The sequence below is a fragment of the Pristis pectinata genome, chromosome 1 (genome assembly GCF_009764475.1).
Source record: "Pristis pectinata isolate sPriPec2 chromosome 1, sPriPec2.1.pri, whole genome shotgun sequence".
NCBI classification, from domain to species: Eukaryota; Metazoa; Chordata; class Chondrichthyes; order Rhinopristiformes; family Pristidae; genus Pristis; species Pristis pectinata.
The window spans coordinates 98,216,257-98,229,164 of record NC_067405.1 but is presented as its reverse complement, the minus strand read 5'-3'; the positions used below and the strand labels follow the sequence as shown (position 1 = coordinate 98,229,164).

At 41.3% G+C, this 12,908-nt stretch overlaps 1 protein-coding gene across 3 annotated transcripts in view; it reads right to left on the bottom strand.

Moving 5' to 3' along the window:
- The window catches only part of zfyve26 (zinc finger, FYVE domain containing 26), a 97,867-nt gene extending 87,373 nt beyond the window's left edge, over positions 1–10,494 (bottom strand). The window contains exons 1-7 of one of the 3 annotated variants that reach the window (XM_052010149.1): positions 10,354–10,494; positions 8,428–8,519; positions 7,994–8,282; positions 6,209–6,287; positions 6,005–6,094; positions 5,183–5,741; positions 4,059–4,189 (exon numbers count right to left, since the gene is read on the bottom strand). In XM_052010149.1, the coding sequence (XP_051866109.1) occupies positions 4,059–4,189; positions 5,183–5,741; positions 6,005–6,094; positions 6,209–6,287; positions 7,994–8,232 (1,098 nt within the window). In that variant the 5' untranslated portion in view covers positions 8,233–8,282; positions 8,428–8,519; positions 10,354–10,494. Of the gene's footprint in view, positions 1–4,058; positions 4,190–5,182; positions 5,742–6,004; positions 6,095–6,208; positions 6,288–7,993; positions 8,283–8,427; positions 8,533–10,353 lie in introns of all 3 variants that reach the window. The other 2 variants (XM_052010169.1, XM_052010159.1) reach the window with 2 other exon arrangements.
- Between the last annotated feature and the right edge of the window lie 2,414 nt (positions 10,495–12,908).

Sequence of the window (12,908 nt, the reverse complement as noted above, 5' to 3'; positions counted from 1 at the left end):
GTGGCCAGGCCAACTACAGGAGAGGCCATATTAGATCTAGTACTAGGCAATGAACCTGGTCTGGTGACAGACCTCTCGATGGGTGAGCATTTCAGAGATAGTGGCCACTACTCCCTGACCTTTAGTACAGCCACGGACAAGGATAGGAGCAGACAATATGGGAAAGGTTTTAACTGGGGGAGGGCTAATTACATTGGTATTAGGCAGGAACTTGGGAGTGCAAATTGGGAACAGGTCTTCTCAGGGAAATACACAGAAGATATGTGGAGGCTGCTTAGGGAACACTGGCATGGGGTTCTGGATGGGTTTGTTCCACTGAGACGGTTGGTAGGGTAGAGGTGCCATGGTTGACAAGAGAGGTGAAATATTTAGTCATGAGGAAGAAGGAAGCATACTTAAACTTTAGGGAGCAAAACTCAGGCAGGGCTCTGGAGAATTATAAGGTAGCCAGAAAGGAGCTTAAGAAGGGACTTAAGAGAGCTAGAAGGGGACATGAGAAGGCCTTGGTGAGTAGAATTAAGGAAAACTCCAAGGCATTCTACACGAACTTGAGAAACAGCAGGATGACTAGAGTGAGGGTAGGACCGCTCAGGGGTAAAGGGGGAGGAGGTAGGGGAGGTCCTTAATGAATACTTTGCTTCAATGTTCACCAGGGAGAGGGACTTTGACAAATGTGAGGTCAGCATAGAACAGGCTAATGTGCTGGAGCAGGTTGAGGTTGAGAAAGAGGTAGTGTTGGAGCTTCTGAAAAACATTAGGATAGACAAATCCGGACAGGATATGCCCTAAGTTACTATGGGAGGCAAGGGAAGAGATTGCTGGGGCGTTGACAATGATATTTGTATCCTTCCTGGCCAGAGGAGTGGTACCAGAGGATTGGAAGATGGCTAATGTTGTTCCCTTGTTCAAGAAAGATAATAGGGATAATCCTGGGAATTATAGACCAGTGAATCCTACATCAGTGGTGGGCAAACTATTGGAGAGGATTCTTAGAGACAGGAGTTATGAGCATTTGGAGAAGCATAGTCTTATTAGGGATAGTCAGCATGGCTTTGTGAGGGGCAGGTCGTGTCTCATGAGCCTAATTGAGGTTTTTTTTTTGAGGAGGTGACAAAACAAATAGATGACGGTAGAGCAGTGGATGTGGTGTATATGGACTTCAGTAAAGCACTTGACAAGGTTCCCCATGGTAGCCTCATCCAGAAAGTCATGAGGCACAGAATCCAGGGAGACTTGGCTGCGTGGATTTGGAATTAGCTTACACTTAAAAGACAGAGGGTGGTAGTAGATGGAGAGTACTCTGCCTGGAGGTCGGTGACCAGTGGTGTTCCACAGGGATCTGTTCTGGGACCGCTGCTCTTTGTGATTTTTATAAACGACTTGGATGAGGAAGTGGAGGGATGGGTTCGTAGGTTTGCAGATGACACGAAGGTTAGAGGGGTTGTGGATAGTGTAAAAGGTTGTCGTACGTTACAACAGGATATAGACAGGATGCAGAGTGGCAGGTGGAGTTCAATCCGGAAAAGTGTGAAGTGATACTCTTTGGAAAAATGAACATGAAGGCGGAGTACATGGTTAATGGAGAACTCTTAGTGTGCAAGAACAGAGGGATCTTGGGGTCCAAGTCCATAGATCCCTCAAAGTTGCCACACAAGTTGATAGGGTGGTTAAGAAGGCATATGGTGTGCTGGCTTTCATTAGTCAGGGGACTCAGTTCAAGAGCCATGAGGTGATGTTGCAGCTCTATAAAAGTCAGGTTTGACCACACTTAGAGTATTGTGTTCGGTTCTGGTCACCTCATTATGGGAAGGATGTGGAAGCTTACGAGAAGGACCTTTAAAAGGCTCTTAGATAGGCACATGGAATTGAGAAAAATGGAGTTACATTGGTTGTGTAGGAGGGAAGGGTTAGATTGATCATGGAGGAGGTGTTCATGTAGTTCAGCACAACAGTGTGGGCCAAAGGGCCTGTACTGTTCTATGTTCTACAGCTTGGAGTTCTCTTCCACAAATAATGGTTGATGCTGGGCTGAATACTAATTTTATTTCTGTTAGTCAAATTATTTAGGGATTTTGGACAAAGACTGGTAAATGATCTTGCTGAATGATGAACCTGAATTGAAGGCATAAATAGTTCACTCATGTACAATGCCCATTTGATTATAGTCCTTTTGTACTCTGCAGAATACAAAGTAGCATTGTGATCCAAGTGAGTTCAATGATCTAACAGTCATAATCAGTCCAACATCTGAGAAAGCTAGTGGAGAACTGAAGCCAGCCAAACCAGATGAAGTGAAAACTTCAACTGATAGATACAAGTGTGAAACAACTTCCATGAATCCTGTACAGTTCACAAGCAAAAATGTATAACAAACATGCAAATTACAAGTCAAATCTATAATATTACTTCCCAATAGATCTGCAAGAATGTGTGTCCAGTTTTTTAAAAATTTCTCAATACAGGCCATCAAACAGATTCTGTTTTTACAGATACCCATAAGTTGATTTTGCCCACAAGCCGGAAAATACATTAAAAAAAACACTCCATATGGTAACCCTACCTCCACAGTAATATAATAAATGGCATCAAAAGGACACAATACTGATAAGAAAGAACAATTACTAAAAGTGGAGAAAGAGAGGAAACTGCTATTTGTAAGAACAAACGAACATATGTAAGTAATTTGGACTTCGGAATTTAATATATTATGGGAGCACATTCCTATGTAGGGGTATCCAAAAGTCAGACATACATAAGCAGGGACAGCCTGTCCTGCTAAGACTCAATTAAAATGAAACAGAAAAGACAGCGCTGATGTTCCCTCAAGCCTTTTGTTTACACTGGGTGTGCTAAAATTAGATTAAAATAATGAGAAAATGTTTCAGAGTTTGGAATTAGTGTAAGTGAGAAATCCACCAAAACATGTACTGAGTAGTGATAGGAGAAGATTTACAAACTTGTATTTTGGGGACTTCCTAGGTAATTGCTGAATAAACCAGTACATAACCGTATTTTCCACACATTATTGTCAATACCAAAAATTTGTTTAAATCAAAGTTTTGAAGCAAAAATATGACAAATTGAGAATGTATCATAAACCTTCTTCCTTGCTAGTAAATGATGATACTTAATTTGCTACAGCACAAACAGATATTCAACATTTATCGAAGTTGTTTCTGTAAAGACCATAATAAAAATAGAAAATGCTCGAAATATTCAGCAGATCAGGTAGCACCTTTGGAGAGAGAAATTGAGTTAACACTTCAGGTTAATAGCCTTTCTTCAGCTGCTAACTCATATCCACCAGGAAAAGACTAGAAACTTCCAGACTCAATACACTACAGCCTGTTTCAATCACAGTATAATTCAGTCATTGCTCACTAACCTACACAACATAAGGGAAAAGACAGTGTGCTATGCTAAGCTCCTTTACCTCACTTTTTTTCTGTTAAAAGTTATGCTCATCTGACTTTTCTGCAGCAAAAGATATCTACATGATTTCACGATAAGTCTCTTGCTGTCATCATAAACAAAAAGAATTTACATTAAAGCTTCATCAATCTTCTTCTTAATGACCTACTAAAGCCATGCAAAGTGGACACAAACCGCCTTGAAACTTAGAATGGTAGTTTTGCACCTGTTGCAGTATATTTATTTATCATATTCTTCTATAATCTACAAGTCTCTTAAATCTAGGCACTACCTTACTGACCATTAATGAGATACCCCATCTTACCTACTACTCCTTTTACTTCAGTGGCATCCTGTGCTATGGACATCAGCCCTTAACACATCAATTAAAGGAAATGATGACTATTTATTTTATTACAAGTCCTTGGAGTTTTGCAGTCCATAAAGTGCAGAGTTCTGGATTTTATAGTTCCACAAATAAATCATAGTGGAACAGAGGTTTAAAAGAATGCTCATTTAAGTTAATAATAGATTAGAGATAATTGATCTTTGGCGAACATTTTAAGAACCTTTACCACATTCATTATTAACTGTTTGATTCAAATACTGGTATCAATACTTTCTGTTTACTCACTCCCAATACATACCAGAATTTGTTCCAGAAAGTGTTTACTATTACTTGTGCTGTAGAAGTACAGTTCCTTCCAGACAGAATGTTCCTCTGAGTCTGTAAACAGTGCTAGCGTAACCCTTTCAGCTTCTGATAGTTCAAAAGAAACTGGAAAAAAAAAATCAAGATAGCAAAATTTTACAAAAATTACTGGTCAATTGGTGACTCTCACACATGCATACACCCACACCCCTCCACCCACACACACCTGCTTGGAGGTATCTTCCAATGGCAAACTTGAAAGGGGCACCTAAAATGGCCATAGCAACTTAATATAGCATTGATTTTCACTGCCAAGTCACTCCTCTATACAGAAGAATTCCTGCCAAGAAGGAGATTGAATAACTTTCTTTTGAAAAAGACAGGCCCAAAGTTATCAAATTCTTCAGATAATCTAAAAATATTTTCTATATTAATATCAAAGTGTGTCATGTCGCTTTTTTCCCCACCCCCACACAGACAACAGAAGATGAAATCGTTAAGAGTATTTTTCAGGCCACAAATTTTAATGTATCCACTGACAAATGAATATTGAATGACACAATACAAGATGATCACTGTTCAGGGTAACACAATGGAACAGCCCCCATTATAACATAAAAAGATTCTGCTGTTGCAATATCAAATAATACAAACTTACCATATATATACATACAGAGAGATAGAGAGATAGCTAGAGAGAGATAGCTAGAGAGAGATATAAAATACAGACCAAGATCCACCTTTGGTCAAGGATAAGATTTTAGTCAGATGTAAATAAATGCATTTAAATTGGCCCTGTTGTTTTAAAAACAAGTCGTCAGCCAGATCTTCCATAAGCTCTAACTAAATGCCTGTTGCTGGAACAGTGCACACAAGGGTATTATTTAGTTCTAGCATGAGGCTGGGTTATTTCCATAAACTAATGACTTAAAGAAAAACCACCTGGGCAAAGCTTAACAGAGCTCCAGACACATTCAAATAAGAAAGGGAAAAGTAGGGATGAGAGGTACCCATGGATGAAAATTTTCTACTTGTAAAACATTAGTTTAAATAAGAATAAAGGAAACCAAAATGCAGTTATTTCTGTAAATGAGCGCCTGAAGGATGATGAAACATTACCTCTTTCAGGTGAGATGTGTGCAACTAACTTCTCTTTACTTTTCTCTATGGATACAGCACTATATAAGCTTATCAGACTCTGGTTCTGTTTTCCCAGCATGCAGCCAAGTAGGCGATCCTCATTCAGTCCATATTCTGTTGCGCAACAAGCATTGTAGAGTTCCTCACACAACTGTCGAATTTCAAAGGTCCGCCTTTCCACATCAAAAGTAAGCACAGAAATTATAGAATAAATTTGGTTTGTGGTCCGCTCATGCATGTCCATGTCAGATCCATTCTTGGCTTCTCCCTGTCGTGCTTTCTTCAAGGAACAGAGGGCGTAATGCAGAAAGTCAACAAATAGTTTCTGTAATGTGTGATTGTATTCCACAGCAGAACTGTTGCTGTTTTCTACCAGCAGGAAACTAACCACAGCCTGCACAAGTTGAGGGCTCCTGGATAAAAGGTTAAATAAAGAGGAAAATGCTTCAGAACTTAGTTTGTGTGTGCTGTAGTCCATCTTCTTCAGATCAGTCACCAGATCGGGGTTATGACAGTTTAAAAAGATATCATGTAGCTCCTGTACAGAGAAAACAACAGATTAATAGCAAGCCATAATATTTATCTGCTACTAATACCTAAATCATATATTCCCTCAGAAGCATTACCAAAAGTTCAACATGACAAACACTAAATGTTCCAATGAACATCTTACCTACTTGATTTCATATACTGTACAATATTACATAAACAAATGAATTTTAAATAATACTCGACAGCCATCTCAGAAAACTGCTCAGTTTAAAAGAATCACTGAAATAATTTAGAGAGCATATAAATCACCTTTATTACATCTTGTGAGACCTGTGGTTGTAGCAGTTCCAGGAGCAAAAAAAATTCAATCTCACTCCTAACATGTGGTGGTAGTGATATCTGATGCAAATGAAAAATCAATACTTTAGAATGCAAAGGCGGCAATATCTTGAAATGAATGCACAAATTCACTGATATTGAAGAAATTAATAGAATCACAGAGTATTTATTTACCTGATCATGTGACCACCACAATTCTAGCTCCAGCAGCCACAACCAGGCAAGTCGATGAGGACTAGAAACCGATTCCCATCTGCAAACAAACATTTGGTCAGAGAGCATTCAAGATAAATTTCAAGAGTAACAGAAAATTAAATGCATTACTTATAAGATTCCTGTGACAGTTACAATGTTTAGTTCAAATCAGTTTTGACATATTTAGAATTCTAAGGGGTTTGAGAAAGCAGTTTATGAAAGGTTTTTCTACGATTCCTGCGACATCATGCCTTAAATTGCTTAACTATATAAATCAGGAACAACCCATGGCTGAGCTAAATTTGCCAATAAATCTGATTTCTCAATCCATGACTCTGGGAAGATAAAAGTCAAACAATGCTCTGTATACATGTTTAGTAACCCAGAATGGAAGTGTGCCTGAGTTCATATTGGGCAAGGGCAGAATTACACATGGTCTGTGCTGACTGCTGTATGCTAGCCCACTAAGACCTGCTGCATCCATGCAACTACACTAACCCAGGAAACCAATAACTTAAGGAAGCAGAGGAAAATACATTTTTTGAGAGGAAAAGTAAAGAAATGATAATTGGTTGTTCTTGATGCAGTACATAGATATACACATATGCTTACCTGCAAGTTAAATCAGTTCATTTTAATTTGATGAACAACAGTCGTGAACAGCAATTGGGCCTGTTGACAAACATTTATTTCACATCCCAAAAGTGACTGAGGGAAGGGGGCAGTGACCAGGTGGGTGTCTGCAGTGATGGATGGGCAGAAAGTTGACAGATGAGGGCCTGAGCCTATGGTGGTTCTTGATGGAGCAGCACATTGGAAGTCTGGGCCCTTGCCCTGTGGTGGTGTAGCAGATTGAGAGATCAGCATCTGGACTTGTGACCTTGTATGGTTAGGGGTGGTAGGGAGGGGAGAAGGGAGCTGGAGAAACTGCAGACTAGGAGATAGATGTGAAGACTGAGACTCAGGGGATTGTGGAGTCAAGGGAGGATGGGTGGGAAATCCACAAAAAGGAATATAAAAATGCATTCTATAAGTGGGCACTTATAAGCACAAGAGTAAAGATTATGTAATTTATGCAGGATATTGTTTGAATACAGTTTGTAATTTTGAACACCTGTTAAAAGAAAACTTTCCTAAAATGAACCCAAAGACGGAAAACTGTGAGAAAAGATTTGCCCTTCTGTGATTTGATTTTTTTTAAAAAAAGCAAACATTCCAAGGAAAAAAATGTAATTCGTTAATAAATTCTGTGTGATTGATGGGAGTTGCCAATTTAAGATTATCACTAAGAATAAGAAGAAATGCTAAGAGAAATCTCAATATAAAAGAATATATTTGGTGCTTCAAATGTTTTGCCACAGGACTCAATGAAGGTAAAACCATTTCTTCTTTTGTCTGAGTGGTGAAGAAGTTGCATTGGCCACCATATGGAAAGGTGGAAGTGAATTTAAGATAAAGCTATATATGTGGATAAAAGAGGAGAATAAATAGGTTGATATGTAGCACTGAGGTAGGGTGGGAGAGAAATACTGTGTGGAGAATGAAAACCATAGACCCGCTGGGCCAAATATTCTACTTCTATGCTGCAAAATTCTACATAGTTTTTGGGGAAAACTTGGTACGCATTTAGAACCAAGTAAAAAATGAGGCTATGGAATCAAAAGTTAAAAGGCAGCATGATCAGTCTTGGTTTGCTCCAGCATGGACCTAATAAACTGTATGGCTTCTCTGTAAATATCTAATTAATTCCTTCAAAGTACTCACAACAACTTGTACGGACAGGCAACAATTGCCTGAATGATTTCCTTCACTTCTTCGGCACCACCTCCTTTCCACTGCCTTAACTGGGGCATACAAGCTTGTGCTAAGGCCCAGTGTCCCTGCCGCAAGTGCTCCCTGAAGAACATAAACAATCTCTCGAATGAATCCTCTTCCTCTCTCCCAAACGGATACATTTCCGCAGTCCTCATCCCAGTGGGCAAGTTCAATGAAGATTCTTCCATAGAAGTAGTATTCTGTACTAGAGGCTTGTAAAGTGCTAGAGATGCATCATCTGCAAATAAGAAATTTAATCAAAACCAGTCTGCTTACAGTAAGATAGCTATAACTTTTGCTGTTAAGCACAATGCTAAGCACAAAAGAAACAGCCACCAAAATTTTGCATTTCTGATTTTAATTGCTCCAGTGACGACACCCACCCTTTCAGTGTCCGAGTACTAATGTCCGAGTACTGTGTCATTGTTTAGAAAGCTATTGAGTTTGTCTTGTTCTCCATTCCTTCCAAATTGCCCTGCAAAAGATAACTCCAGAAAGAGTACCAATATTCAGAAATTGAGGAAGATCTGATTTAAGTTAAGTTTTCATATTCTATCTGTCTCTTGTATACTGAATTGAAACTAAGAAATTAACATAATCTTCTTTCAAAACAATGGGAACATTACAAGTTCTGAAAAATATTGAAAGATTCCAAAATTATTCTCATTTTGCATCAATTCCTAATGGGATGCCATTTGGTCAGAGGCTACCATTCAAAAATCATCTTGATCCCTCAGTTTCAGCACAGTAGGGACTTAAACTACTAAATTGACTCAAGTGCACTTTTTTCCCCTCCTTTTGCCAATACATATTCAAAATTACCTTGCAATAATATGTAAACAGATTAATAATATCACGATATAAACTACACTATGGAACAAGAACGTTTCAAAATTTATGTAAACTAAATATACTTTGAGCTGATTGAAAAGGAGCACACTCACCATTACCCACATGAAACTTTCACTTCTCTCAATTTCATGTTCCTTAAATTGATTTTAAAATAAAATCAGTTCCCCATTTTCTATCCACAACATTGTGATGTTAAATCAAAACAGAAAATCTGGGGCTACAAGTTAAATTCAATAGAACCAAGAAATTCACATTTATGGTATTACACATTATAGCATTTTTTTCTCATTCAGCATCATCAGAAACTCACCGTACAAACTAACTAAATCCGTCCAATTGCACCAAATTGGCTGTTACTCAGAACAAATCGTTTCTCAGCCTACAGGGCAACTTAAGGAGGTTTTACGGAATGAGCAACAGCTAATTCATAAATTTTCCACACCCTCCAAATGAAGTCATTGCAACAATCACAAAATTATTATACACTGCTTGCACAGTTAAGAATAGTACTCTGTATCAGGTTACTTGTTTAACTTTCAACCTCAGTGTCCTCAATGAAATCAGGTGTAGGAGATCCCTATGTTTTTTCTCAAAAATGATTTAATCTCAGGTAATTGCAACAGAATCATTCAAATACATAATTATCACAGCACGATGGCTGCCATTTGGCCCAAATCCACACTAGATCTCTACAAAGCAACCCCATCAGTCCAAATTCCCTTATTCTTTACCCATAGCTCTGCAAATTATTTTCCTGTAAGTGTCAATCCAATTTCCTTCAGAATGTCCCAAATGACTCTACCACCCTTACAAACCGCAAGTCCCAGATCATACTAATTTGAATAAAATCAATTTACTTTCTGCACCCCTACCGCCATATCATAACAATTAGCCTCTTGTTTGCAAAGAAGGGAGAGAACAGGGTTCTCAGTCCTGGTCAATGTCTAATAAAACAATGCGGTGCACATTCAGGCAATATACGTGAAGGTGGGTTTGCAATTTGTGGAGCTTCCCTTGAAGTCCCTGCCAACTTTCACTGCCTGACCATTCTAGCAAGGTCCTGACTCAATACCCCCCCTAATAACTGCATCTCAAAAAGTCAACACGGAAAGGGTCAAAATTTGCTACACAGATTAAAACTTCGTGCAAGTTTGAAATTGATTAGGATCAAGGGAAAATGCGTAATTGGAAAAGTAGATACGTAACATTTAGATTTGTGAGTTTATTGTGCAAGATTTATAGGCATAACCTGGTAGTTTTAATCGGCCAGTCACAAAGCATTACTCAATGTCCGTTCAGTTTTAAATCTCTTGTTTTAAAGCCACAGGCCTCGGACTTCAGCACGTCCCCAAACAGCAGGAGCGAAGCCCCGATCTGCACAGACCCCTCTTCCTGGCCCCGCCCTTTCCTCTGCGAAACTGCTTGCCTGAGCCAGTTCCAGTTCCCAGAAACCTTACTTTCCGTGGCTCGGTAAGACAGAGAGGCTGCTCCGGCCTTCCTTCGCCCGTCCGATCCTGTGTTTAAAAAGCCATCGACGCCAGCTGAACACCCGCCCGCAGACGACCCACCATCTCCTCCCCGGCCATGGCCTAGTGTCACGTGACACTGACTCCGTCAGTCACCTGATCGCTCCCGTTCTAGGTCATAGGTCGCACGATTCCGCCGGTGACCATGGAAACGGGAGTATGCTGGTGGGGTGAATCTGGGAGAGAAAGAGGCGCCGTTCCCGGCTTCGCAAAGTTTACTGACTGGTAATAATTTATTTTTTTCGGCCATGTGGACGTACTAAAGACAAATCCGTAACTCCAAAGATCCATAACTTGCAACACTGGGAATAAGCGAACCTGCATCAGAAGATCGCAGGGCGCTCTGCTGTCAATGGACTACTTATTTCCCGTGGTGTTGTCTGTGTTTTAAATGGGAAACCGGCAGGAAGTTTGTGTGCAGCGAGATGCCACAAACGGCAATGTGATGATATCCAGATAATCTGTATTAGAAGCAACACCCACAAAATGCTGGAGGAACTCAGCGGGTCAGGTAGCATCTGTTGGAGGAAAATAAACAGTCGACGTTTCGGGTCGAGACCCATCATCAGGATTGGAAAGGAAGAGGGCAGAAGCCAGAATCAGAAGGTCGGGGGAGGAGCAGAGGCTGGCAGGTGGTAGGTGAGCCCGGGTAAGAGGGGGGTGGGGGGATGAAAGGGAGTGATGGAAGAAGCTGAGAGGCGATAGGTAGAAGAGGCAAAGGGCTGAAGAAGAAGGAATCTGGTAGGAGAGGGCAGTAGACCACGGAAAAAAGAGAAGGATGTGGGGAATAGATGGGCAGGTCATTAGGGCATGGTAGGGGAAAGAGAAGGGGTGAGGGGCGCACCGGAATGAGGGAAGACAAAGGGAGGGGGGGATGCGACAGGAGAGGGGTTACCAGGGCTTAGACAGATCGATGTTGAGGTTGGACACTACCAAGGCAGAATATGAGGTGTTGTTCCTCCAACCTGCATCTGGCCTCAATTTGGCAGTAGAGGAGGCTGTGGATAGACATGTCAGTATGGGAGTGGGATGTGGAAGAGAAGTGGCTGGCACTGGGAGGTCCTGGCTTTTGTGATGGAGGGAGCAAAGGTGCTCGATGAAGTGGTCACCCAATCTGCGTTGGGCCTCACTGATGTAGAGGACGCTGTACCGGGAGCGCCAGATGCAATAGTGACCCCCTCAGATTCACAGGTGAAGCTCAGCGTCACCTGGAAGGACTGTCCAGGGCCCTGAAACAGCACACCCTGATGCCTTCCTGATCATCACCAGGGACTTCAACCAGGCCAGATGGAAAAAGTCACTGACAAACATGTCACTTGTGGAACCTGAGGAGCCAACACACTCGATCACTGTTACACCACCATCAAGAATGCTTACTGTGCCATTCCGCACCTGCACTTTGGCAAGACCGATTACCTGGCTGTACTTCTATTCCCAGCGTATAGGCAGAGACTGAGGACCTCAGCACCAGTGATGACTGCAAAGCTATGGTCAAGGGAGGCGGAGGAGCATTTACAGGACTGCTTTGAATTGGTGGACTGGACCATATTCAAGGATTCATCATTGGATCTATATGAATATGCCATGGCCATCACCGACTTCATCAAGACCCGCGTGGATGAGTGTGTGCCTTCAAAAACATACTGAGTCTTCCCAAACCAGAAGCCCTGGATGAACCAGGAGGTTCATAGTCTGCTGAGAGCTAGATCTATGACATTCAAAACCGGTGATCCAGAGCCCTACAAGAAGTCCAGGTATGACCTATGAAAGGTCATCGTGAGAGGGAAAAGGCAATTCTGAGTGAAGCTAGAGACATAATCGAATGCACAACACCTGTGGCAGGGTTTGCATGCCATTACTTCCTACGAGGTGAAACCTAACAGCATAAATGGCAGTAATGCTTCACTCACCAATGAGCTCAATGCTTTTTATGCATGCTTTGAAAGGGAGAATAACACTACACCTGTGCGAATCCCCAGAGTATCTGGCAACCCTATGAGCTCTGTCTCAGATGCCTACGTCAGAACGTCCTTCAAGAGGCATCAGGCCCCAAAGGTGACCCTGGCATGCTACTGAAAATCTGTGCTGACCAACTGGCTGGAATGTTCAAGGATATCTTCAAACCCTCACTGCTGCAGTCGGAGGTTCCTACCCACTTCAAAAGAGCATCAATCATACCAGTGCCCAAGAAGAGCAGGGTGAGCTGCCTGAACAATTATTGCCCGTAGCACTCACATCTACTGTGATGAAGTGCTTTGAGAGGTTGGTCATGGCTAGGATTAATTCCTGCCTGAGCAAGGACCTGGACCCACTGCAATTTCCTACCAGTACAACAGGTCTACAGCGGATGCAATCTCACTGGTTTAGGTGCTCAGTTTTGGAGCACCTAAACAACAGCAATGCATACGGTCAGGCTGCGGTTTGTCGATTTCAGCTCGGCATTCAACATTATCATCCCCTCAGTGCTAATCAACAAGCTTCAAAGC